Here is a 27681-nt window from a genome sequence, read left to right as displayed (position 1 = left end):
GGATTTCAGGGCAGGGCTGTTGGGGCCCACAGACTAGCAGTTCTCCAACAGGAGAATACACTGGTGCAATAATAACACAGAGAAGGGTAGAAAAAAGGTCAAGCTATCACAGAAACATATGGCTGTTGTTTTTATAAAGAAATAACACACCTGTAGGAGCCATGGAGCCACTGCACGCACACAGAGCCATGGGGCTACGTGCAGTAGCTTGAACACCATGGGATCCTTCAGAAAAATTAATGTCTGCATAGCAGCCTTGCTGGAGATGGGACTTTTCTTGCTTGCTTTTTTTCCACACAGACCACAGACATGGCCCAGCAACAGCATCTTCAGGAACGTGCAAAGAAATATTTAATGCGCTGTTTTGCTATACCCAACCCCCATACATTTATGCTCGTGTGATTACTGTTCTCTGTTTGCCTACTGATAGCGAGTTAAAAATACCACCTCCACAAAATTGGAACTATTTTCCTTGTTGTTTTAAATCCCTGCAGTTGATTGAGAACAAAATGGTGCAGTGAGCCCCATGAGATCTCCCTCACCTGTATTGATCAGGACAGGAGACTGAAAAGGAGGAATCTGGTTACTGAAGCAACACCAGTAAAGGGAAAAAAAAAAAAAAAAAAGGAATGGCATGCACAGAACAAGACAAATTTTACTGTGTTATGAAGCCATTGACCATCTATTCCTCTTGCTTCCTTCATCTGTTGCTTGGAGTGCTGTTTCTACAGTGGAAAAGGATTTATGCCAAGTCCTGTTCTAAGACATTGCATTTAGATAAAAGGTAAGATATTGCTGTTATGTCCAAATTCCTCATTAATACTCCAAGATGTCCCTAACTTAGAAGGAATCACTTATCTTTGATGCAGCACTGAATTTGATAGTGAAAAAAAGGACAACAAAATGAATAATCTTGTGAATGACATGAAATCAATCCAGTATCAGATAAACAACAACAAAAATTCACCTTATATACAGGTTGCAAAATCTTTGACATGGGGGTCACCTCTTCACTCCATACAAATGCCAAACCTGCTGTTAGGACTTCTGAATCTCTATATTTGAAAGGTTTATGAGAAATAACTTTCAGGAAATCACAAATGGTCAAACTCCCCTAGGCAAAACTAATGAGAGTGATTTTCCCAGTAACTGTTTGAGACAGGAAAGTCAGGACGTATACATGGTTTCCCCTTCATTTCCAGGTAGGTTTCCTTAAGCTAAACATCATGCGGAAAACCACATCTAAACGTTAACATATTTTGAACATTTGCATCAATGACACAGAGAAATATGTGATTTGTGAGACCAGGCAAAGCTTCAGCTGGTAACCAGTGAAGACATCAGAACAAATGGATGAATGCAAAGCTGCATCCATCCCAATCACATCTTCCTGGTTTTGGAGCACCACAGATGATACCCAAATACAAACATGCCCCTACCCACTGCACTGCCTGGCTCATCGCTTAAAAAAAGGCCAAGATAAGCAGATGAAGAGTTTGGCTAGGGACCAAGGAACAGATTTTTTTTTTTTTTTTTTTGAGATATTTACATGCCAAGACATAATCAAGCTCCCAGGAGGATTTTTGAAAGCAATTAGGAACCCGAGTTCTGAGAGTCCATAGGCCCTCTGAAAATCCCATATGGTATCAAACCAATGGCACCCTTTGACATCTAAATACCTCCAGTGCCTTGTGCTGCTCCCACAAGGGACTGCCCCCCTTGATTTCAGCAGGGCAAAGCCTTCATCATGAAAAGCTGTGAAATTTCTTTCAGTCCTCTAATTCATCTAGCTCCCTGGAAAAGGAAAAGCTTATCCCTCTCTTCTTGCCTAATGAAAATGCTACTGCCCTATGAACTATTTTAATTGAAATTGTAAGTCCGGCTCTCAATCCCCTGGCCGTGGCCATGCTGCATCGAGAACCACATCCTTTGACCTGATTGAGGTTTGCTTACCACAGATTTCACTGTGACGCTCCTCTGACCTGATGGTGCAGATCTGCAGTATGGTTTTGGGGTAGAATTCCCTCAGACTGGCAAACGACACACAGGCTGCAGAGTCCATCCCAGCCCCATCGGGTGGTGACGGCCCAAAGGCTGCCCTCTCGCTATTTACATTGGGAGCAATCGTGCTGCCGGGCTGGGATCTTGGGACTGCTGCTTGCAAACATTTTGTCCTCGGAAACACGATACCGATTTATTGCACAAAGGCTGCAAAAGAATCGCATAGATTTTTTTTTTTCCACTTTATGGAAGAAAATGTTCCCTCGATGTGATAAATGCCGAGCATGACTTCTGCTCGGGCTGCAAATAGCAGATTACTCAATCGTCTACTATTTAAGTACCTGTTTGTTTTGTTATGAGGCGAAACTTTTGAACAAGATCATATTACACGAAAAGCAGCTTCCTGCATCCTTAAATATTAATCCTCAAGTAAAAATAGACCGAAGGCAGCCCCGGGGTCACCCCAAGCAGCCCGAGCCGCTGCCTCCCGCTCGGTAGCGTTGCTCAGGGCAGGGGGCCGGCAGCCTCCGGGGGAGCTGGGCCGGGGGTCGTGGGGGCCACCGGGGGCCGCTGGGTGCGGGATGGGGCCGGGCAGCCCCGCGGGCAAGGTGAGGGCAAAGGGAGAAGCGGGGGAGCGGCGGGGGCCGGCTCCGGCACGGCCGGCACGGGGCTGGGGCCTGCCCCGGGGCCGAAGGGGGGGCCCGGAGGGGGCTGCCCGCCCCCGCCCGCCCTCGCGGGGGCCGGGCCGGGGCCGCCCCCAGCCTTGTCCGCGGGCCCCCCCCTCCGCTGACGTCAGCCCTGCCTAAAAAAGCAGCCCGGCAGGCAGGCGGGCGGCAGGGCAGCGCGGCGGGACCGGCACCGGCACCGGCAGCAGCAGCAGCACCAGCACCGGCAGCAGGACGCGCCCCGCCGCCGACATGGTGTCCCCCGTCACTGTGGTGAGTGCGCGGCGGGACCCGCACCCGCGCCCTCCCCGCTCTTACCGCCTGCCGAGGCGGGGGCTCCGAGCCGAGCCGTGCCGAGCCGTGGGCTCCGTGCCGTGCCCCTCAGGGGGCTGCCGGCCGCCGGCGGGATCGCGCCCCCCGCCGCCATGTTTCGCCCCCGGCCCGCCCCGCCGGCAGCTGTGTCTCCAGAGGTGCGCCTCCTTCCCGCCCCGGGCGGCTTTTCGGCTCGCCCTCGGCTCCCATTTTGTTGTTGTTGATGTTGGGAGGGAAAAAAAAAAAAAAAAAAAAAAAGGGATATCTGCTTCGTGTGCAGCGCGTCTGCTTAGCGGGGTGCTGCTCGAGTCCGCCGTGACACCCCCGCGCTCGGCCGCCTGCCCCACTCGTGGGGCGCTGGGGCCCCGTGGAGCCGCGCGCTGCCCCCAGCTCTCTCCTGCCGCTGCTCCGCTGCCTCCGTGCTCAGCATCGCCTCCGTGGCCGCTGTGCTGCGCTCCCTCCGGCCCTCACACACGGCTGTGACCCTCAGAGCGCTCTGCTGTTCAGGTGACAGCTCAGGCCAACGCTGCTGCTGGCCGCTGTGACGGTGGGTCTGTGACAGTTGGTTTGTGTTGCTCAGTCTGTGGCCAAGGGACAGGGACCTGGGCTGGAAGCAGGCTTCTGGTGCCCGTCCCTGCTTCTGGAGGCCACCGTGTCCCGCAGCCCTTCCTGCGGGGTGACAGAGCTCCCGCCGACACCTGCTCTCCCTGGTGAGCCACTTCCACCATCCAGCGGCTATGAGATGGGGATGGTGTCACCTGCCTGTCTCATGGGGGAGTCATGAAGCTTAATTAACGCAACCGGCAATAAGGCAGCAACTCAGCGCTGTCCTTTGGCAGAGGACGTGAATAGGTGACGCGACGGAGCAAAAGCTGAGGGAGCTGCGGCTCGTGCCAGGCTGCACTGGCAGTACCAGGTCCTGGCCCTGCAGGTGAAGGGGAGATGCTTCTGTGCTGGAGGTAGACAGAATGCTTTCAACCCGAACAGCAGATAAGCTGTGCTGTTAGACACGCTGCTTTGCATGTTCCTGTTTCTAGAAAGCGAGGGATTTGGCTGGGTATGCCGGCAGCCCACTGTGTGCTGTAAGAATAGCTGTCTGCTGGTAGGACAGTTGCCTGGTGCTTTCACTGCAGCGCTGAACACCTACTGGCAGTGTTCTGGGTCCCTGAGGACCTGCTGTCATCCTGTTTTGTTGTATTTTGGTTAATGGCTTGCACAGATCACAGTGACTCCGCTGTGTTTTCTCTCACAGGTAGAAATCCCATTTTTCCCCTCTCCCTAACTCACAAAGCCAAGGTTCAAAACTTTCAAATTTCTTTGCCAGCCCTGCACAGCAGCTTGTATTGTCTGATACTTCAGATGAATTTTCGTTAACATGTACCTGGTAAGTTCATCAGCAGCCTGGGGGTGATTTTTATCTTTAGAGACAGAGGGAAGTAGCTTGTACATTACACCATTGTAAGGCCAAACTACTTTTTATTTTTTCCTCATGCTTTTCAAAAATAACTGAAGAGGCTTGGTATCTTTGTGCTTCTGTGCCATAAGCTAAATTAATCTAAGTAATGCTTTTGGTTACAGTGAACTGTGTACTTGTACCTCGGAAATGAAATGCTGCCCTGGGACAATACTGGAATGGCTAAAAACTGGCACAGTTTGTTTCATAATTCAAAGGTGACAGCACTTGGCTTTTAAGGCTTGTTATTCAGGGTGGTCCTGGAGCATATATTTCACGTAGGCTTTGAGAAGGGCAAATGATTAAAGCATGGGTATGTGCTGGGAATTCAGAAATTCGGGAATTACAACAGGAACTACACTTCAGGAACGTAACTTGCAATGGCAGATGAAAAAGGTGCTTTCTTTACTTGCTCTTCTGACATGCAGCAACACACAGTTCTGCTCTGGCTCTGTCCCTGACATGCCAACTCTTTGCTTCACCAAAGGCAACTAACGCAGGCGTGAAGCTGCGGATTGCTGGAGGGATGATGACACTGGGAGCTGTGACCAGAGCTGCAGCTGTTTACCACAGCTGTAGAGGTGGAAGGGGAGGGCTTTGGCAAATGCTAGTCTGATCCTCCGGAGAGATCACAAAAAAAGAGCTGCCAGCCTTCAGTCTGTCAAGGAGCTGTTCTTTGCGCGTCACCTTTAGCTGTTTTTCATGTTGCTCTTCTCTCGAAGGAGCGCATGGTGCTGTTGTGCCATCCGCTGTGTTACAGCCCACCCAGGGCAGCCCAGGACGGCGTTGTGCAGCACTGCGCAGTGCCTGGGAGCATGCTTGGGTTGAGAAGTGGTGTGGCTGCAGAGCGGGTGGGCTCCCTCTGGCAGGTCACTTGCTGAAGGGAACAGCAGCGGGTGATCAGTGTGACCGCAGCTAGGTGCTACCCCTGGGGCCCAGGGCTTATCTCCGTACCACACTGCCTTTTGCTGCATAGATAGATCAGGTGTTGGGGGCCAGCGTGGCTATCTCTGCTGTGGCACGTGATGGGGGCACAGTCTGTGGGGGCAGCACCTGAGGCATAATAAGTTAGCCAGCTGAATTGATTTGTCTACAATGCATGTTCTCTCCTAGTGTCCTGCAGCATCAGCCTCGACAGGGAAGACGCTAGAAGAGCGCAGCTGAGAGTGGCACTATTTTGTTTCCAGTTTTCAAAGCCATGGCCTTTGTTTATAACTGCAGCAGATGGCCCGCGCTACTTAGGCACAACCTGATCTCCTGCGTCACCCCCACTAAGACACTCCTGTAGGAAACGTGACAGGTTACTTAAAACACTGAGCTCCAGAGCTGCTGCACAGTTGATAGCTGGAAGAAACCACGCAAGGAGGCACAAACGGTGGAGAGGAAGCCAGGGAGGTAGCATGGGTAGGACTGCTTGTTAGTGCCAGCTGCCAGGTGTGCATCGTGCCCTGGGGGCTTGGCACGTCCGCCCCACGCGCACGGGGAGACTGCAGCGCGGTGCAGAGCTAGCTGAGCTGTTCTCTGGTGCTGCATGATGCAGATGTGATAAGGGAAGAGCGTGCCCATGGATAAATGAGCCTGGTGCCAAAATTCCTTTTAATGTATTTTGCCAGGTACTTGGCGGGGGTAACACTTTGGGGTCCTGCTGATGCTGGAGTCCAGACCTGGACGGAACTGGGCTGTGGCAGCAAAGATGCATTTGTCTGCCGGTCCTGCTCCAGCTGGTGAGCAATGCTTGCTCTGGTTGGAAGTCACCTTGGAGGGAAGCTTTTGCTGCTTATTCTGCTAGGCAAGTAGGAGCATCCTGCTTAAAATTTGTTATTCCTGATATTGCTCTGATTAAGAGCTACAATTTCTGCATAAAGGTGGGTAGGGTAAGAGCTTGGGGTTGGAGAGCAGTACTAATAAGCAACATGTTTCCTTCACGGATATGTGAGATTTAATTCTCTTCGTATTCAGTTGTCATTGGTCTCATCTTAATAAAAGTCCTCCCTGAGACTGCCTTGTTAGTAATTTTTCTCCTGTTCTTGTTGCTGTTTTTTTTTTTTTTTTTTTTTCCCAGTAGCAGGTAAGCAGGTTTCAGCACTGGAGCGTGGGGCTGTAGGAGACTGCCTTGCCCTAAAGATCTCTCTGCCCATCAGACATCGTGATTGCAGGGGCTGCAAGTGCAGAGCAGATGAGCCTGGAGATGTGCAGTCATTCCAGCACTTACATAATGCTCAGAGGGACCCTATTTTCCTCTTAAATAAAGTTAGGGCTAAACTAAGCATAGAGCTTCACACATCACCTTGAAGAAATCTGGGCATGGGAAAAATAAAGACATCAAGAGGCTTAAATAGGTCTCTTCTAAGGGCAGCGTACAGATGATATTGCTTTTCCTTTTGGACCAGATGAATTGTGGGCTTCATCCCTACAATCATCCATACAACATCCTGTCTGTACTGACTTACATGGCCTAGCAGAACCCTGTTTGGGACAGATTTTGCCCAGAAGCCATTTGTTAACAATCCCCATCTTTTCCTTTTTGTTCTCTGACATACTTGCATCTTTAAATGGATATAGCTGGATTGGGGAAGAATACATTGTTTTGGCTGCATCAAGCAAGCCAAGCCCTTGTTGCCTTCCCCCTGCAAGGTGGCCTGCTGGGAGCAGCCCCTGTCACCCCCTGGGTGGAAGCAGGGTGTCACTGTGGAGGAGCATGAAGGTCACTTACAAAAACTGGATGCCCCCACAAAAGCAACGTATGCCCTGGAAAGGTATTCACCAGCAAAATATTGAATAGGGATGGAAAATTGGGTGGGTATTCATACACTGGAACTTCTGAAGAAGGGCCAAATGCTACTGATCCAGATGATTACAGAAAGCCAAACTGCTTTCTAAAACAAGAAAGCCAGATCACCCCTTGAACTATTTCAACTTTTTCCTTTTTGAATAGAGGATGTTATTTCTGCATTAAGGAATAAAGCATTAGCAACCACCTAAGAACGAACTCTTACAGTATAGAAGTATGTTTTAATTGTTCTTTGTTTATACCCAACGTTGTTGCTTTCATTATATTTTTTCCCATTACTTAAATGCCTCATAAACTGGGATTTTATTACACGGGAGGCTTATAAACATGCACATTTATACACCACATCAACAGTTATGAAAATATGGCACTTGTATAAAAAACCAAGCTTGTTTAAATGAATTATAGAAGAAATCTCTAAACTCTGCAATCAATGAAATAAGGGGGGGGGAGGCGTCGCCTCAGGTAAGCTTAGCAGGATTTCAGTAATGTTTATGCGAGTCACACCTTTTGGGAGGAGCCTAAAAGCTTTGGCCCTACTGAACTACAGCTTGTGCTAGTTTGTTTATGCTAGCAAGAGTCTGGGCATAGTGGTGTGCCATAATTTATATTTTTAAGGCTGAACTTGGGCATTTTTGCAATGATATTATTATCCTTTGCTGTTGTAGCTGGTGCTGTGACAGGCTGGTAACTGAAACCAGGGGCTAGAAAGTCCGAGCTTTGCTAATGTTCTTCCCAGCCCCTGCGTGGTTGCATTAAGCAGTTAGAGCTGATCACTTCTGAAGGCAGTGCTGTAGATTAAAGGCTTCATTAACTCAAGTGTATCACTCAAGTCACACGTGGCTGTTGTTTCAAGTGTGCTTTGTGTATTAAGATTACGGGTCCAGTTCTGAAGCTTGTACTTACACAGAATTCCTCCTAAATGTGTTTCTGCTGTTCTCTTTTTCTCGTCAAGAATCTATATCCAAAATACACCGAGTATGACAGAAGAGCCAAAGTTATCTTTCTCTGTGGGTAACTGCATAATACTGAGGAAATAATAACTTCAGTGAAATGAGACTCTTAGAAAATGATGGCATCTGGCACCCGTCTTCTGCTAGCATGTGGAAACTCTTGAACAGTGAAAAGATCATTAGTTACATAACTCCCTTCCCCCTGGAGGCCGACGCAGATATTATATTAGCACTTAATTTTTCTGCTGCCCTTCACATCACACAAACAGCCACTAGATTTGTAATTACAATAAAGATACAGATCTTGCTTACTGCAGCGTGCCCAAAATGAAGGTGATGGTTATTGCCTCCTCTAGCCCGCTTGTGCCCTTCCTATAGCTGTTGCTTATACTGCCATAATCTAAATAGCATTTGAGGTAATGGCAGCCTGCTATATGACAAGCGTGTCAGTGCAGAGCATCCCTCTGTGTAATGTTGAACATGGACTAGGAGCGGGTTCCACACACCCCCAGAGCTGCAGGGTGGTAGGTGGGCTAGGTGAGAGCCTGCCTGTCTGGCAGACTATTGATCTATGCCAAGCGTGCTGGAGCAGATCCTCAGACTCGTATGAGGCATTTTGCCTGCTGTGGCTTCAGCAGAACTGGGTTTGTGCTGGCTGACACCATGGCTTGGCTGCTCTACCCCTATTTCCTTGTGTCTTCTCGTCTTGTTGTGGCATTAGTCAGAGCCAACCAGGGTTCTTGGATAGCAGTGCTGACTTGTGCTCCATTGCAAGAGAAACTAAGCTGGTTGTGTGGCTTTTCCCTGCAACCCTGATATAAAAGGAGTATCATGTTGAAATTCATCATTTAACTGATGCTTATGAAGTTTTCAGGATTGTTTGTTGGTTCGTGCCCCGTGCATGCATGTACTTACACCCCCCTCAGTGTAAAGGACATACCTGTGGTACACAGATGCATGTTTATTTGTGAGTGTGCATCTGTGTGCCATTTGTATGTGCAGCAGGGGTTTGGCAGTTGAAACCCTTGATGCCTCAGTGTGAATCCTGGAGTGCGTGGGTTCCTGTTTGCGTAGGCTGTTTGCACCTGGCACCCTGGCTGCCCCCTCATGTTGAAATTGGCCATGAAAGTCCAATTAATCTTCATGTAATTTGTGCCTGACACTGGCTGGTACAGGTCACAACACCTTGGCACACGATGTAGATATTGGAAGTAAACTTTGTGACTCCGCTGTCATACTTTGACCTTTCGTCCTCCTTAGAGCGTATTGGTCCCATTATAAAACGAGGAGGGCTACTGGTGTGTTTTTATAAGGTACCGGAGTGGTAACTCTCTAAATACACGTCCTTATTGGGATACATTGCTATTCCCCCTTCTAATTTTAACACCAGCGTTTCACAAGCATTCAGCCTGCAGGCCACGATATGCAGGTAGAACATTTCATTCATTAGGCACAAGACAAGCAAAGCTGTTCCCTCCTGGATTTCCCAGCACAGCCCTGCTTGCATTTTCCAGATTTTGCTGATCTTATTGCAGCCCGTTGCAAGGATTCATACAGCAAAAGTCTCTTGCATGGAGCTGCCAGCTTTCCCAGCCACTGGCAGTCTCCTTCCCCTCCTCTCTCTGCCCTGCCTTCCTTTTGCTGTTGCAAAAACCTCTCCTGGCAGCTGTGCATGAGTTTCTTGCGTGAGCCAGAAAGGTGAGCTGCAGAAGTGCCTTTTGGTGCTGGAGGCAGTTTCACCCTTAACAGGTCTTTGGGAATGGCTGGTGTGGCTGGTATAGCCTGGTCTGTGTCACCTGGTGTCTTTCACATTAACGGCTCTTCAGCTGCCGGGGCTGTGGCAGCACAAATTCCTGACACACTCTTTAGACTTGCATTATCCCCCACAGGTGGCAGGTAAAATGAGATCATCTCTGCTGAAGAAGTTGCTTCTGGATGGAAGGGCCTCCGTTTGCAGAAGAGTGTGACGTAAATAACGACAAGTGTCCTGAGAACTTACATTTGTAGCCTGGGAACAACCCCCAGGATGAGCTGCAAAGACTTTTCTCTAACCATCAGAAATATACCTGGATTTTAATATGATAAGCCACATGCCTGCTCCTTCTCATCCTGAGAGGGACAGCGTGGGGCTACCACTGCACGTCCCAGGATGTTGGCTGAATCCTGAAAAGCTCCCTGTGGCTTCACGGCCACCCTCTACAATCCCAGGCAGCGCTAGGGGATGCAGCCCCATCTGACCTCGCTCACTGAGGAAGGGTGCATGCCCTGGCAGTGACAGCACTGCAGCTCTGATGAGTAAAGAGAAAAGACAGATCCATTATGGTCTGGGTTTTTAAACATCTGCAGGGGCTTCTTTTGTGAGCAAAGGAAATGTTTGGGGGGCTTTTTGTTTCATAAAAAGGAAGATGTGAAATCCCATGAGGGAAAAGCAGTCTTTGCTCTGAGATAAGATGCTGGAAGGCAAATGCTATTTTTTTTTGTTTTCTTTCATTTCTGAGAGCCAATGGACTACCCTGAAAGCATTAGTCTGTGACAGGTCCCTTGGCCCCTGCAGAGACATCTAAATTCTTGACTGGTCTGACATTGTTGGTCACTGGCAATGGTACACTGCCAACCACACTCTGAAAGCAATCTCCAGAACTGCTGACAGCTATAGGATTGCTACAGATGGGGAGTCAATCATTTCCACTGCAGGTTAAAAAAAGTTTTTTAAAATAGCCCTGCTTGTGGTCCTGTGCCAGCCCAGCAGACAGAGCAGATGATGCTTGGAAAAGGAAAAAAGCAAAACCAACCCAAACAAAACAAGTCCTAACAGAAACATGCATCTGAGCCAAGCCTTAAGTTCAGGATGAAATGTGTTTGTCATGTGATTTCAAGAGTTAGCATCTGCTAAAGAAAGGCTTCCACATCTTAAAGACCTCCCTGGGAAGCCAAGGGCAGACACCCCTGTGACCCTGAGTGGCCCTGGCTGCTGTAGTGATACCTCGCCTGGTGTCAGGGCTCCCTGCTGATAGTGGCAGGTCCTGCGTAGTAGAAGCAGGTCCCAGAGATGCTGTTGTCAACTGCCTGTTGACAGCAGTTAGCTGAGCTAGCCCAATTTCTCCTGTTTGGGACAGGAGATACCTTTATGGATGCTGCAACTTCCTTATTTGCTGGAGGGAACACTGTGGTCCAGTGTCTCAGTATAGCTTTGGGCAATGTTGTGGTTAAAAAGGCAAAGACCAAGAGTGTTCTCCTGATGCAGTGTGTGGCACAGACAGTGCCCTAATGTGCTGGACTGGATTTCCTTGGCTCCAGAACCACCTGCCTCTGCTTTAGGCTGCTATGGCTCCATTCCCTCACATTTCTGAGGTTTCCTGCAGCAGTCTGTGGAAGGTGAGACTCTGGTTTCCAGTTGGTGGCTTTCCCCCTTGCTACTTTACAGGTGTTTGCAGATGCATTTTTCAACTCATAGGTGTAGCAGCAGAGAGCTACAGCGTTGGAGAGCTCTCAGGTCACACTATTTGCTGAGCCAAACCAGCCTTGAAAGCAGCCCCGTGAGCACGGCCAGTGCAACTGCTCAGCATCCGGCGCTTCTGAATTTCTTCATTAAAGAAGTGAATACGAGATGGGACTGCTGTTGTATTTGTGTTGTACACAGGCGTTGTTTCTGTGTGAGCAGCAGTTTGGCATCTCCTGCCCTACCTGCCAGCTTTGCCTGCTACTGCAGATCTCCGTTCCCTGACTGTTCTGCAAGGATTCATGATAGTAGCTCTTTTCCTGTCCTCTGGAGAATGCCACAAAGCTTGTCTAACGCGCCTCATCTCTTTTACCTTCCAGAGTCACTTATTTCAATATCTTTCATAGGTTGTGTGTTCAGTCTTCTCCTATAACCTGTCCAGGACAACCCCCTTCAGAAACCACTCCCATCACAGCATAGCTAAAGGAAAGCATTGGGCAGTAGGGGCTTGAGCAGTGTCCTGGGCTAGAGACAGACAGCAACCTGTGGTGGAAAAATCACACTCAGAGAGCATCAGGAAAGAGACCTTGTGAGCCACATCTGCAGTCTCACGTGCCGGCACTCCCAGGACACGGTGAGCCCTGCTCACATGGCTCCCCAGCCCCTTGAGGCAAGACGTCCCTCAGCTGGGTGTCTGTGCGGTGTCTGTGCCGTGCCCAGGCGTGCTGCCTGGCTGCAGGGATTCAAGCTGTGGGTTCCCCCTGAGAGAAGCTGACCCTGCAGGCAAAGGCTGCCCCGCTGCCAGGCGGCACGTGCCAGCAGCTGCGGGGAGCCTGCTGCTCCACATTTGCTGCCTTCTCGCTACATCCTGGGGAAGATGCTTGTATGGAAGATTTTAACCTCAGTGCTGACAGGTTTTCATCCCCCCCATGGTTAATCTGGAGATTAGGCTGAATTTTGACCTGGCTGCAAGTAAGGCAGGATTTCAGCTTGGAAACAAAACTTTTTGTTGTGGTTCTTGTTTCTGCATGCAGCTGTGTAGGGGGTGCCCTTTTTAGATGCCAGTTTGATTAATCCTCAGCCGCTGCCTGCTCCTCTGTGTCTCTACCAAAGGGTGCTTTTCTGATGCCAAGAACTCGCACGGCAATATATCTGAGCTCACCACCCAAGGACTGCAAGGGCTCGTGCCAAAATTTTAATTGTATTTTTATGGCAAGTAGCCATAGCTCTCTCTTAAAAAAGAAAAAGAAGAAAGAAAAAGAAGACAAGTATTTCTAGCTCTTGACTGTTTCGGTCCACTGGAGCAAAGCTGGGAAGTGTGGCCGGAGCTTACTTTGCTTAAGGGGGGGGATGATGCAGTTGAGCCATGGGGAGGAGGAGAGTGCCGAGGCAGCTGTGGTGCAGGGAGGGAGGAAAAAATCCAACAAAGCAGCATTAGTTTGCAGGAGGAGCTGAAAAGGCTCCTTTCCCCCAGGCTGCAGTAGCTGCCTGGGGCCCACTGCCCTAGCACAAGTGGCTGAGCAGGGAGGATTGTCCCTCTGCGGGTGGGAAGCGTTCAGGCCGAGCCCTGTTACTTCTGGCTTGTGCTGAATGATGGAGGCTCTTCTGGCAGACAAATCCAGGTGTTTTGACCACTCGCAAACAGGTCTGGCTGGGCAGCCGAGCACGAGGTGAGTTTCACTGCACCACCCTTGTCAGAGAAGCAGAGGCCCTGGGTGCTGAGGAGTGCCAGCAGCTGCAAGAAAAGGCTGCAAGAAAACGCCGCAAGGCCTGGCCAGGCTTGGGGCATGGCATAAGCCTGATGCAGCCAACCAGCCCATTATCAGCGCTCTCCCAAAGGCGAATCGTGTACCTTCCTCTCCTGGGTGATTTATTAGGCATTATAAAAGTCAATTTTAGATGCAGCCTCTATAGCCTTGTCTCCACCTGCGGGGAGGAGCATTCATCTATCACCCTGAATTTCCCGCAGCAAGTGGAGCCTGTTCAGGAGCCATCTGCCTTGGATGCTTGACTCATGGCACCTCCAACACAAGCATAAGCCCTCTTATTAATACCCACTTGCACAAATATGTTGCACTAACAAAGTATTTCAAGCAGGCAGATTGGCTGGTTCAGTGACTCTTTGCCACCCCCTGTAAACAAATGCTTTTTTTCCCAGAATTTTATCCAGAAGCAACCTGGTACGTGTATGAGCCAGTGCATTTCTTGACGAAAGGCAAGCGACTCTTCCCAGGAGCAAGTTTGCTCCTCCAGGGGAGCCGAGCTGGAGGCAAAGTGCTGTGCGCTCGCCTTCTCAGGGCTGTCCCAGCCAGCCCTCCTATCTCAACAATGCTGCGGAGTAAAAAGGTGTTGCACTGTCTGAGCAAGGGTGGGAGCACCCGGAGGATGGTGGCCTTGCAGTCAGCTCATGGGTTTATGGCCAGGAGTTGCCCAGCATAGCTGTGTTTCTCCGTGGTTTAGCAAAAGCTGATGAGGTGTTGAGACCTGGTGAAAATTGGCTGCCTCTAGCTAGGATCTGTGCACACACAGGCTTCTCTCCTTAAGGCCTGTCCTTTTTGGATAAGCACAAAGTCAGGCTTTCCCCACTGCTCTGCAGAGGAGCCTATTGCAGGTACATAGTCTATATCCTAATTGTGGTCCAGCCCCAGGCTGAAGCAGCACCCTCTGTGACTCAGACTGCACCAAGGATTGGCAGTGCCTTGCACAGAGCCACATTTTCTGGGGAATGAGAAAATGAGCTATAGGCTCATAGTGGCATCATAATACACGGCGCCAAAGCCACATAAATACTTACTGACACACAGTGGGGTAGGGGCTGTTGTCACAGTAAAGCAGAACCAAGGCAGGATCCATGATGGACAATGCCAAAAGCCAGGAGAAGTGGCTCAGGCCTGGATACACAGTACTCAGCCAGCCAAGGCCAATGGGAGGGACGGGTGGAGGACAACAGCCCAGCTTTTTTTGGCCAGCGTGCATGGTCGTGCTCAAATGTTGCTTGGTGAAATAGCTGGGGTATTGTTTTTCAAACACTTTTCCTGGAAAGCAGCATTTTACAGCCCAATGGGTGTGAGCCATAGCTCCGCAGTAAGCTGGCTTACAGCTGTTGGGTGGCAGAGGTTGCACGCTCATTATCTGAGCAGGCTGATTTAGGGGGCTTGCAAAGAGAACATACTCCACATTGTTTCCTGGGATATTTCCAAAAGGTGCACTTTGTTCAGCTTCAGCATTTCAAAGCAACAAGCTTCTGATAATTTTCTATACCTTAAGAGTCAGATGCCTCTCTCCCTGTGACAGCTGGATTTTCTTCATCTTATCTCAAGTCCACTGGTTGTTATGCCCCTTTGTGCTTTGGTGCATAGAGAAGCTTGTCACCTCCCTCAGGGCGACTCTGTTGAAAGCACACGTTTGTTCAGGAATGAACCCACTTGTGATGTAGGTACAGAAAACTGGCTCCAAAATGTGAAAGAAAATCAGGGTTGTGGCTTACATGTATAGATGTACCTCTGTGGATGCAGCCTGTTCTTGGATGGAGGAGCTGGTTGTAATTTTCTGGCTTGTTTACATGCCTGCAGCAGTCAGCACAGGCCATCTGTACTGCTGAGGAGCAGCATAGATGGTCCCCAGGTCGCACACCATCATGAACATTGGTTTATACAGACGCGAATCGTTAGCATCTCCCAGTGCACAGCAGAGAGCTGTGAGAAGAGATCTCCCAGCAGGGATTCCCAGGCTCCCCTCGAGTCATCAATAACTAATTTGCAGATATTGCTTGCAGGCGTTATCTATACATATATATACATCCTGTATATATTTTGCACACTGGGAACTTTTTCCCTGTCTTTATTACCCAGCATCACTTCTTCAGGTCTGCCACTTTTCCTGTAGCTGTATTTCCTCATCGGCTAGCCTCACCTCTCAAGACGTCTTACAGCAATACCAAACCACAGCATGGTTGGAGCACCTTTGTGATAGCATCATGTGTCATGCTGAATAACAGCAACAAGGAAATGAACAATATTACAAACTGGAGCAGAGTAAGAATGGACAAAACAAAAAGGAATACTGTACAGCTATGCATCCCTAGCAGGGAGCTGGGAATCCAAGCCCAAACCTCCAAAGAGCTGTGTGTGCCAGTGCCAGGTTCTGTTTGAAGATTATGGGTGTACACCTCTTGGTGAGAGCCCAGACACAACTTCCTCAGAGTGGAGGGTTTTGTTGGTTGGATGCAGATAATTTATAAATAGTAGTTTGACTGTAATTTCACTACGACTGGCATAGTGGCTTTACAGCAATTTAAACTATTTTTTAAAGACTCTAAATAACTTGGTAATCATAGGAGTTGAGAAATTGCCCTGAATTATGCACAGTTCAAAAATTCAAAACTTGCAAACATTGTTTTGTCATTGTATTCAAGACGTTTTCTGGACTGCATGTCAGCCGAGAGTAAATTAGCAGTAGAAGAAAACAAGTAAGAAAAATGCAATAGCATTCATGACAAAATGGTGAAACCCAGCTTTAAAGCCATAAAACTCACATACATTAACAAAAAGGATCTTGTCACCTGCAGCAAGTACTTCATTTTCCAACACCACAGCACAGCCACATCTCAAGTTCTGTCTCTGAGACTCAAGTGCAAAGGAGATGGGTGGTTTGATGCAATTTACCCACCCAGCCAAGCAAAAATGTTCCTTTCCCTGAGGTACAGGCAAGTCCAGTCATGGATTATGTGCTTGGCTTTCCTTAAGCCACAGCCTCCACTCATGTTGGTACACAGCCTCCTAATACTAGCTGTGACTTGTCCTCCAGATGGCAAATTGTCCCATCCCCTCTTCCTAGGTCCCAGCCACATGTCCGAACAGAGGGAAACCCCTAAGCCTCACCCTTCAGTCACCTCAGCATTTCTTGGAGGATTTCTCCCAAACACCTCGAGCACCACACCATCCCAGCAGGATGTGCTGTGTGGACCTCAGCAGCATGGGGACCTCCCTCTCTGTGAATGGTGTCCCTCGTGGGCACTTGTGTTGGTCACAGCCAGCACAGGGGTTCCCCTGAGCCGCAGCAGTCAGTAATAGGCAAGGGCATGTTTTGAAATAACATAATTTGAAGTATACTCGTAGAAAAGTTGTAAAGGAATAAAGTGTTAATGCTGAGAAGCCTGCAGCCCTTCTAGGTCTATCAGGTTATTCTTATGTGAGGACTCCAACTCCCTAAATTCCAGAGTTAGGAGTGAGTAACTGAGACTGGAATCTGACCCTTATGCATGAAAAATTCCTTAATTGTTACTAGAGTGGAAATAATACAAACCATTATTTTAAAATAATGCTGGTTGGGCTTGGAAAATTCACATTCAGATAGTAGGAAATGATAATTTCAAGGTTACCAAGCAAACATAATCTTTTTGCACAAGTGCATATCTTACATTCAGTAAGGCGAGGTTCCTGGGGAAAACGACAAATGTAATTAAAACCTGTCTCATCATGCATGTGCACAGGGGAGGGCAAGCTGTGACTGTAATGGTAACATCCTAGCAGGTGTTTTTGTTTTAATATGGGGTATTAAATGAAACTTCCTGTGTTTATTAACCCAAATACTCTCCTGTATGCTTCCAACAGTGCCTCTGTCCTTTGCCAACAAAGCTGAACTTGAACGGTGTCTTTCAGCATAGACTTCTGTCTTCGGGGATACAAAGTTACGTACCTTACCAGACACTGTTACAAGAACCCGGAGCACTGTTGAAGCTGCAAATTCTTTTTCTCTTTCTCTTTGGGAGCTAGTCTTCCTGACTGGAGATCACGGGCTCATTGTGGTGTAGCAGGGATGCTCCACAGCCGGCGGGGTAGGGGAGATGCTGCCAGAAGTGCTGTCATCTGTTGCCTGCAACTGCAAGAGGATGAATGTGATCAACTACATTTTTAGCAAAAAGATTTCACAGGAGGGGAGGGGGCAGAGCTGGAGCCAGGCCCTGGCTGTGGAGGTAGCTGGGGACTATCTCAGTGACCTTGGAAGGGAAGGGTGCTGGGTCTGAAGGAGGAGGAGGTTTGTCTCCACTCTTCCCCCTGTGTTACTTGATAGTTCCCAAGCACACTCAGTGCTTTGAGACTACATGGGCTTTCATGACTTTTACTTCAAGTTCATTTGGTATTTGCTGGCAGAATTCTCCCAAGAAACGCAGACAAGAGGTAGTCAATGGTGATTAATTTAGACAACCGAAGTAGAGGACTCAAGATGGGCTCCCCGTGTAATACAAGAAAGTTAACGGCTTTCTGATGTCCTTCTGTGAGTGAGTTGTGTAGCCTGGTTGTTTAATGGAGTGTTTAAAAATTGTGTTGGCAATAGCCTATGAATAATGTATACAGGAATAATGAAATACCTTGATGCTAAGAAACTGCTGATATGCTGGGGAACTTTCCATCAGATGTGAGAACAATTTTGAAAGCACTGTCTTCTCAGGATGCCCTTTATTTATGGTCTTGCTGCTTCAGAGATCGCATTCCCTTTTTAGACACTGCATGTGAAGATGCCCTCCACTGCCTCTGCCTCTGCCTCCCAGCTTCATCCAATTCCTTTCACTTACGTCTGTAAAACCTGCTGAATTTTGATGAGTTTAGGCTTTATTAACTGAGCACTGTACGCATGGAGTCATTTGCTGTAGAGTCTCTAGCCATTCCAGGTGTCTGCACCAAAATACACTGCATCAGAGGAAAATGGACGCTGTTTCTGTGTCATGGCAATGGAGTCCCACAAAACAGGGCCAAGTGATTTGGGAAAAAAGGCCAACAGTTCTTTTTCAGGTTTCTGGAGCATGGAGTCCTTGCATAAGATAAGCAACCATAGCATGGATATTCAGATTGTGATGGGCTCTGCAGTGTGAACCCAGCTCTGATGCCTTTAAGTTTTCCCCATGACCTCTTGAGGCTTCTGTGCTTTGGCCACAAGTAGTAGGATGTCATGATACTAAGGGTTGAAAACTTGCTCGATGAAAGAAATGGCAAGATTGAGAGTGAACCCCTGCAGCAGCCTGTGCACCCCAGATTTTGCACTGCCTTAGCTGCAGGAGGAAGCAGGCGTCCTAAAACATTCCTGGACGTAGCTCATAAACACTGCAGGTGCATAAGGCAATCACAGTCTCTTCCTTTGCTCCTTTTTTTAGCCCTCAGCTGCTTTCCAGAAGAAAATAAAATAGGAGTTTTGTTTCTCATGTGAGGTTTTCCCCAGTGGCATTAAAAGGCAGAAGAAGCACAGCAGGGCAGGTGACCACAGTATATATATTAGGACTGTCCAGAGTGCTCCCAGCTGAGCAGCTGGTGAGAGCAGACCCAGCTTGCAGAGTCTGTAGCTCTCTGCTCTGTCTCTGTTGTGTCTTTGTTGTGAACAGTGCAGTGCTCATGCTGCATTTTTCTGTCTGTATTTACACAATAGACACCTGAGTCAAAGCATTTCCTGCAATATGGACAGTGTATTATTAGCGTAATGCTAGAACAAAGCAACACGTGATTCATGGTGTTAGTAGTCAGCTGAGGAAGTGATATCCCCACCTTGGAGGCTGATGTGATGGGCTTTGAAGTCACGGGGTGATGCTGACAGCAAGCTCCAGGCATGAGCCTACGGGGCAGGAAAGACAACGGGTTAGAAGGGATGTTGTATCCCCAAGGTGATCTGCAACTGGCTAAGCAAGAGGATATACCAAGCCAGGAGGGATTATTAGCACTTTCATTGGCTTGTTTGCTGCTGGGACACTCCTGGGGAGTGCAGTATTTTCCCAGCTACAGGAAAGTAGGTGTACAAAAGGGGTTAGTCTAAGTACAAGACAGGTGCAAAGACCACCAGTGAGGTTTGACTAATAGCCTAGATGTTTTCAGTAGAATAAATAAATAGAAGAGGTATCTAAATTTCCCTCCATCTCCACCACACAAAACCCATCCTGGCAGCCAAGAAGTGTTTTCAGAAGTTCACAAAGGTCTAGGTTGAAGATTTTAGTCAAGTTCAAGCAGCCTTTTTCTCGGGTAGAAATGCTGCTAGCTGACGTTATACAAAAAAAAGGAAGCTTTCAAAAGGAAGGAAACAGTCTGTTTGTAGTTTAGTCCACTGATGCTTCTGATGGTCCTATTAATTTCATTTTCTTTTTTTTTTTTTTTTTCCTTTTAGGTGAAGAGTGAAGGCCCCAAACTGGTGCCCTTCTTCAAAGCAACTTGTGTCTATTTTGTCCTCTGGCTGCCAACTTCCAGCCCCTCCTGGTTCAGTGCCCTAATCAAATGTCTGCCCATTTTCTGCCTGTGGGTTTTCCTTCTGGCTCATGGAATTAACTTCTTAGTGGCACACCGGAGTGCCAGCCGCATCCTAGCAGGACTGATATTCTCAGCAGTGGGAGATGCCTTTCTCATCTGGCAGGAGCAGGGCTACTTCATTCATGGTGAGTGCAGTGTGAGTCTTAAAGGGATGCCACAGTGCTTGGCTGTTACTCTCTTTATTTAGTAATGAGTTGCTGGCCACGTGTTTTGTTTATTCATGTACAGCTTAAGTGCCTGGTAGTGTGAGGCACTCATCCCTAGACTAAAATCCATTGCAGTTAGAGGAGTCACATCATGGATGAGTCTCTCGAGCTTATCTGGAGGTGCCCTGGAGTCATAGAGGTAATTGGTGCAAGTTTGATTCCCTGGCACGTGCTCATAGCGTCTCAGCTGGCAGGAGTTGGAAAGTGGCATGAGCAGAATGTCCGGGGAAGAGTCAAAAACTTACAGCACTCAGCAGCTGCCATGAAGCTACAGGAAGTATCTACCTGCTGTCCCTCTGCAGTGAGATCTGCCAGCCCTTCTCTGTAAGGATGCAGAAATAAGATGTATGGTGCAAAGATCTTCAGTAGAGAACAGATAGAGAAGATCTTTAAATTTTAAAAGACAAGCCTGTAGCCCGCTGGAGGTGTTTAAGTGAATGTTAGGAACCAAAGCATCAGAAATCTTGTCCTACTTGCAGGTTCATCAGCATGAATCATGCAGCCTGTTGTAAAAATATGGGAGCTGGTTTTGCAAGACATGTAAATGATGGGGAATTGAGGGCAAACCTTACCATGACACCCTGTCATCTCTACAAAAAGATCCACATCTCTCAGAGCAAAACAAGCTTGTTTTATTTCACTTGTTTGCAGACTAGAACATAATGATTTAGATTAATGATTTAAAGCCACACTGAGTCTGCCTGCAGCAACACTCCCCATGGCCTTGGACTGTCACAAGAAATCAGCAGCAGTTGAGTCCTTCACTTAACTGTACTGGTGGGGTTTGTGAAGTCAACTTCACCAGCAGGGATCTTATTTAACATCCACCTGTGACTGTCCCATTGGAAAATGTGATGAGACGGGGCCAGTTTTCTGACTTGTGCTGCTGTCAGCTCTGAAAGTTAAAGTCTTATTTTTTACCCCTTTTATAAGGTCAGTATTTAGTTTAATTCTGGAATTCCCACAAGCTTTGCTTTCTTTATGAGAGGAAAGTATGTGAAATGCCAGATATGAAATGCCAAAAGCTTTGAATCTGGTTTTAATCCTGCTTCCCAAGGGCTTATCCAGATCTCTTTAAAAGTTCATGTAAAAACTCTTACTGATTTTGTTGGACTGTAGATTAGGCCCTGAGGACTGGATCCATTTGGCTGAACTTTGGCCATGTTGCTGAGAAGCTCCATCCATCTCTCGGGGCACCATCCCATTTGTGCTGAGGGTGCTGGCATTCCCACCGATGGGCCTCCTCCTAACAGGGGTGCCTGGCTCAGCACAAGTCACCTCGGCCCAAATGCCCGTACTTCTGTTTTGCCTGCTGGAGTTGCTTCTTGAGCTGTGGCTTGGAAAACATTGAAGACCCAATTCTCACCGTGACTGTTTTTGTACAAAGGCTGTGCAGAGGTTCCCTGTTCCCGTAGCTGGGATTTCTCTGAGTCCCCTCTCTGATTTAATGCTAGAGGAAGGTTGACTTGTCACAGCAATTCAGTGTCTAGTTAAAGTGTTTTAATCTGCAAATAAGCTGGATTTTTTTTTTCACAAATGAGATGCATTGCTTTGTGGGTTTTGATCCATTTTTGTTCTTGATTTAAGAAGAATGTTTGTTTAGCTCTTAGACCGTTTAGAAAATCTCTGCCTTGATCCTAGCTGTCTCTTGTCTGCCTCAGTCTGTCCTAATCTGAGCTACTGCCTTCTGTATTGAAGCGCTAACATTTGCGTTTCAGCTGTCAGCAGATAAAGTGTACCACCCCACTTACTCTGTCACCTTGCCTGCAAAATGTATTTTGTCTGATTTAAAATACAGCAGGCTGCTGTTGTTGACAACTGACGACATTGAAACTTTTGACATCTTTGTGGGAATTTCAAATTTCAGGGGAATAAGAGGAATTATTAGACAAAAATGTACTTCTATGGCTTTCAGGCAGAAAGAAGGGTTGGGAACTGGGCTGAGATGAATAGCTTTTGAGACAATGAGTTTATAAAAGGACATTTGTTCATTATTTTATAGGGAAGTGAGAGCCTGGGAACTTACTCCTGGCACACTTGACTTCTTTCATTTTTGCTGTTTCAATCCACTAATAACAAGCTATTTTCTGACTAGTGCCTTACTGGATTTAGAAGACAGTTTACAGTGTGAACATCCACATCCTTTAATAGCAGACGCTTACAAACAATTTATGCATTTGGTGAAGAAGACGGGGACCAGCAGAAAGGACCCATTGCCAGTGTGAGGGGAACTCAAGAAGCAGGGAGGGGGAAGGAAACCTGGGCTCTCTGATTCCATCTAGGTATCCCAGAATAAAGCAGAGAGAAGAAGGAAGTGGACAGAGGGAAAAGGCTGATCTGTCTGGTGTGCTCAGAGGGCTGAGCCGAAGGCTGAGAAATGCAAGAGAAATGCACCCCCCCTCCCTGTACAGCTGACACAGGTTTCCCCAGTTCCTAGCTTGATTTGTGGATGTCGAATGAGCAAACCTGAGAGCTGACTTGTTTGTAGCCAGCCTCACCATGTATCACAAAACCCCTCCTACCTTTCTGGACTTCTGCTTGGCTGCTGCATCCTGTCTTCCTCTCCTCCCCCTCGCTGCCAGCTGCCTGCATGAAGGACAACACATTCTTCAGTTCCCATCCCAGCACTCTCCACATAATGCCATTGAAGGAAAAATCATTCCTCACTGCTAGGGCGAAGTAACCTTCCCCTCCTTACCACCCCCATGGCTCTAACCTTTCCTGCACTATAAACAGCTCGTCCTAAATCCCTCCTTGTTTTCCCTCAGTGCTATGCTCATGATGTGTAACTGCTCAGCGAAACATCACCTTCTCTTTGCCCTTCTTTGCACTGCCCTTCACACTGTCCATGTTCTCACCTTGCAGACCAGACCCCACAACTAGCTCTCTCCCTCCAGTGGGTTCCCCTCTTGTTCACTGTGGCTGAGCTTCCAGCAGACATCTATCTGGTCCTTCCTGAAGGCTGGGAGACACTTCCCCTTCAAGATGCCTCAGCAAGCATTAGATTGAAGAGATGTCTGCCAGTGGCAGGTTTTAGCAGCTGCCCTTTATGCCACAGTGTTGTGCTTTAAACGTAAACAAGCGTCCTGCTGGAGGACTCAGTTTCCCAGACCCTTTTCTCTGTTTCATGGTTTAGAGCTGCATGAAAACATCCAGCCACTCTAACAACCTTGCCCAGATGAAGTGGAACAGCCTTTAGCTGTGCCACACACAGGCTTGGGAACCAGAGGAGCTGGACTCAGTTTGGGGCCTGCTACGTACAACTGGCAAGACAAGTAGCAGTCAGCAGCTGTACTGACACATGGTGACAGCTTTTGTCAACTGGATTAGTAGCGAGTGAATAACACATGGGCCGTACCTTCCAGTAACCACATCTGGGATTTCTCAGGGGTGCTTCACTTCAAAGAGAAGCTGGCATTTTATATTCACTGATTGTTTCCAGCTAAGGTTCCTCTGAATCTTACAAACAGCCATAACATTGTTGGCAGATCACATTGGTGTAAATCCCTGAAATATGTCAGCTGCTCCTTTCCAGCTTAGGTTTCTCCTAGCTATGGGCAGAGATGGAGTAAAAGCCAGATTTAGTCCCTGAGTGCCTTGCCTTTGGGTTTGTGACTAAATACGGTTAGATTTTATGTCTGAATTCAGAGGGATCGCTATCTTCTCGCATTTTGTTCAGATGCTGCTCTGATTCCAGCCTTCCTGTTCCACACGTGACCTAGGAGTGAAATGCTTCAGATGACAGATATTGAGAGAGGATGATCTTTGCTCTGCCTTGCTCCCACTCTTCCATCCAAAGCAGGGAGGAGGAACATCTGAAAAGCAAACAGCTTTTTTTCTTCTGCAGCAGCTTGGTTCACCTGGCCTCTTGGCATAAATGGCTTGCACCACAACAGTCATACTCAGCTGCAGCTGTAGATGCAGTGGGGTATTTTCTTAGGGCAGAAGCCTGATGCTAAGGCTGATCTCCTATGCACAGATATTTATATTAAAATGGTCCCAAGTGTGCAGTAGGGTTCCTGCTTTAATCAAATAAGGGTTGTAACACAGGAAGGACATTATGCCTGTAGTTGTTGCTGTATATTTCACATCCAATATAGCCATGTTTTCTTTTGCTACTGACTGCCAGTCACTGATGAAAGTCACCCTTGCTTTGTCAATGCCTCTTTCTAGGTCTGCTGATGTTCGCCATCACACACATCCTGTACTCCTCAGCCTTCGGCATGAAGCCTTTGGACCTGAAGGCCGGCTTCTTGATGGGCCTTGTTTGCAGTTCCTGTTATGCCTTCCTGTACTCCTACCTCTCGGGCCCATTCACCTACCTGGTAGCTGTCTACATCGCCTTGATCGGCTTCATGGGCTGGCGAGCAGTCGCCGGCATGCAGCTGTGCAACGACCTCTGGACATGGACCAAGCTCTCGGCTTGCATCGGCGCGATGCTTTTCATGGTGTCGGATCTGACCATTGCAGTTAACAAGTTCTGCTTTCCTGTGCCCTACTCGCGTGTCATCATCATGGCTACTTACTATGCAGCTCAAATGCTTATTGCATTGTCAGCTGTAGAGAGCAGAGATGAAGAGGACTTCAAAAAGAGGAGCTAGGTGGAGTGCCAACAGTCTGTGAACAATGTGGGTTATATCTCAGGTGCTGTAGCTGCATTCACCCCTGAGAGAGATCTCCATTTCTCTAGGCATATTGGTGATGTTGATTTTGCTTCTTTGAAGCATTACCTTTGGGGCTTTATTTTCAATGGCTTTCTCTGAATATAGCTTACTTCAGTGTGGAGTCCACGTCAGAAAGCTTAGACTGTCCCTGCAGTAGCTACTCATCCAACTTTTCCTCCTTGGAGGTGCTGTACTACTGCATTTTACTTGTTAGTCTTGAAACTGATGCTGAATGTCTGGGAATTAGGAGGGAAAGAACGGAAAGAAGCTTTGGCCACTCACTGTGCTAGGAAACTTGCTTTCAATAGGAGGCAGACAGGCACAGATCTCTGCTAAAGCCATAGGTAAAATGAATTTAACCAACGTTTAAGTTAGTCTGTTTTTGTGCATTATGAACTCAGTACACAAACTGGAGCTATTTGAGCCTCTGCTGAAAGGAAGCCTGCAGCGAGAGCAAAACCAGCAATTTCAGATGAGGGCTGAGCTTTGGAGTGAACAGCAGCATGTGGGGCAGCCCTTAGCAGAACCAGAAAGAAAGCAAAACACCAGGCAGAGAGCACAGAGCAGGAGATGCACTGAGATGAAATGCTGTGTGCTTTGATCGCGGCTGATTGCTGCTTCAGAGCAGGTCTGCGGACACCAGTTGATGTCAATACATATGGCAGAACTTGGAGCTTGGTGGGATTTCAGGGATGTCTAGGTAGGTAGGCCAGGGCATTCTGCCCCACCATGTGTGTGCAAATGCGTGGTGTCAGCAGCCACCAGCGACAGCTGAGTTGTCATGGGCACATGAAGAATTTTGATTTTTACAGCAGGACTTGGAGGATGCTTCCTATTTATCTCTAGTACAGCAGATAGGAATCTAAGCCTTTACATCTTTCTTTCCCAGTATTCTAACAGATAACATTCCATATACTCATTAAGTTTAATGATCCTGCTGCTTGCAGCATCTCTTCTGCATCTCTGTGTGAGCATTTCCCATGCCTTAAATGGCTAGTCAGGGCCCTGATTTTGTAGATTGTTGTTGTGTTTTGCCAGCTGGTGGTACATGATCAGCTTTGCACCACTTGTTTTTGGAAAGCCCCTTTTCAGCAGTGTTATGAAAAGCACAGCCCTGTGTGTTCAAAGTGCCTGCCTCTTCCTTCTTGAAGGAAGCACAGATTAGTGACAATGTGAGAGCCATCAGGGCTGGGAAAGCCTGTTTCGTTCTGACCCAAATTTCTTCACTTGGTTTGTCTGCCCATCTGCTGAAGCAAGATTACTTCTGTCTTTACTCTCTTAAAAAGATATAGAAAGAGGTTGCCCTGTTTTTTTTTTTTTTTTCCTTTAACACCAGATTGATTTGTGATCGTATGTGCATTTTTTCCTGTTATTTGGGATATCTGACAGCAAGCTGTGTTGCTGTTTGAAACTCTCTTAAATGTGGTCTTCCCTTCTGTCCGTTCCAGGGCTGCTCCTGTGAGCTGAGATGCTCCTCCAGTGGCTTGTTTTTAAGACACAATGAATGCATCTGGGCATGCTAAGGAGATAGCGAAGGGTTCTAGCACCTCTTCAAACCTGTGGCCAAACAGGGACAACCAAAACAGACTGCATGCACGTGACTCAAATCCACGCAGGTCCTAATAACCCCTTGCACAATCTTGTACGGGCAAACAGGATGGGCAGCCTTCCAGATTGTCCTCGTGAGATGAAAAGTACCATGGTTGCCATACCTTGCGTGCCCAGACCATTCCTGGCAAAAGCCTGGCACTGAGTCCCTGGCACAGGTGGCAGAGCAGGAATTCTTTGCAGGGAGGGCAGAGGGGCCAGGGGGCAGCTGAGGAAATGTTACTGACCCTGCTAGCTTCTCCCTTGGTGCTGAGAGGTGCTAAGTGGGGCTCCTGTTCCTCCCCAGCCTTGTCTGTTGGGACTGGGTACAGAACAGGCATTGCCCCCCCCATGACTTCTGCATTGGTGCCAATGCAACCAGTATTACAAAAATCTAGGTTAACCATCCTGACCCCGTGGAATCATCTGCTGCTTTTCAGAGAGAGATCAGAGAGGTCAGCTGCATTGTTGAGAGGGAAAGCATTGTAAATAGCACAGTCTGGTGTAATCTCTTCCCTTTAATGCTGTTGTGTAATACTGTCAGTATTCATTCACTGGTGTATGGGGGCCTGCCTGGAGTAAACAGCAAAAGAATTTAGAGCCATAAAACATCTTCATTCATCAACATTGCTTATCTCCTGGCCGCAGCTTGAACCCTGTAGTGTAGCTCTTTGCGGATGTCACCCTCTGTTACTAAGCTTGACTATTTGAAAATCTGTTACTGCAACAGACTGACCAAGCTAAGAGGAAATCTAAGCATTTGAGGTGAACCACACCATTCTCCCAGCATATAAACAAAGAGCACTTTTCAGTCTGGGTCAGTCCAGCACACTTGATCCAGCAGTTATTCAGAGAAGGTCCGTGCACCCTGAGCTTCCCTGGTGACCTCCAGGGGTCTCTTCCAACCTCAGCCATTCTGTGATTTAAAAGTTAGAATTTCAATCTGAGCCATTACCACTTTCTTTCCCTCTGGAAATGAGCCATCTTCCCTTTTCTGAAGATAACTGAGTTGCTTTTCTGGTTGCTTTTCCATCTTGGCTTTCTTTGCTGTCCTATTCCACTTCTAGGTTCTGTGGAAACTTGCAAAAGGATCTTTTAAGTGTCATTAGTAGACCTGCTCTCTCTAACCCACTGACTGTCAGAAGTGCAGTTTCTGGTTGCAGAGGCCTGCAGGTGACACTAGTTAGGACAGCAGAAGCATGCGTAGCCCAAGTGGGCTGCTGCCCGCTTCATCATCCCCTCACCCAGCAGGGGCTGGCTGGGACATATCCTGGCCAGCCATGCTGGCTCCATCCCAGTGAAGCAACAGCGTCAGCTTGCCCAGG

General features: G+C 47.9%; 1 protein-coding gene across 5 annotated transcripts; it reads left to right on the top strand.

Moving 5' to 3' along the window:
- Positions 1–2841: 2841 nt before the first annotated feature.
- On the top strand, positions 2842–24916 carry TMEM86A (transmembrane protein 86A). Of its 5 annotated transcripts, none has more exons than XR_014618491.1 (3): positions 2842–2939; positions 4303–4362; positions 5545–6372. XR_014618491.1 is itself a non-coding variant. In XM_084288028.1 (3 exons), the coding sequence occupies exons 1-3, from the start codon at positions 2919–2921 to the stop codon at positions 24704–24706; spliced, it is 714 nt and encodes a 237-aa protein (XP_084144154.1). In that variant the 5' UTR covers positions 2850–2918; the 3' UTR covers positions 24707–24916. The 5 variants fall into 5 exon arrangements, 1 of the variants encoding a protein (XP_084144154.1); XM_084288028.1 differs by lacking the exons at positions 4303–4362; positions 5545–6372 and adding exons at positions 19760–20024; positions 24279–24916 and having other exon boundaries at positions 2850–2939; XR_014618493.1 differs by having other exon boundaries at positions 2854–2939; positions 4231–4362.
- The last annotated feature ends 2765 nt before the right edge of the window (positions 24917–27681 follow it).

The sequence above is a fragment of the Netta rufina genome (genome assembly GCF_964035555.1).
Source record: "Netta rufina genome assembly, chromosome: 5".
NCBI lineage: Eukaryota > Metazoa > Chordata > Aves > Anseriformes > Anatidae > Netta > Netta rufina.
Note: the sequence above shows the minus strand (reverse complement) of the source record. Positions and strands in the feature narration are given on the sequence as shown.

Bases quoted from the DNA above. Each gene is read 5' to 3' on its own strand.
- TMEM86A (XM_084288028.1), top strand. From the start codon at position 2,919: ATGGTGTCCCCCGTCACTGTG. The intron at 2,940-19,759 runs GTGAGTGCGCGG...TTTTCCTTTTAG, and splicing joins TGGTGTCCCCCGTCACTGTG to GTGAAGAGTGAAGGCCCCAA. The intron at 20,025-24,278 runs GTGAGTGCAGTG...GCCTCTTTCTAG, and splicing joins GCAGGGCTACTTCATTCATG to GTCTGCTGATGTTCGCCATC.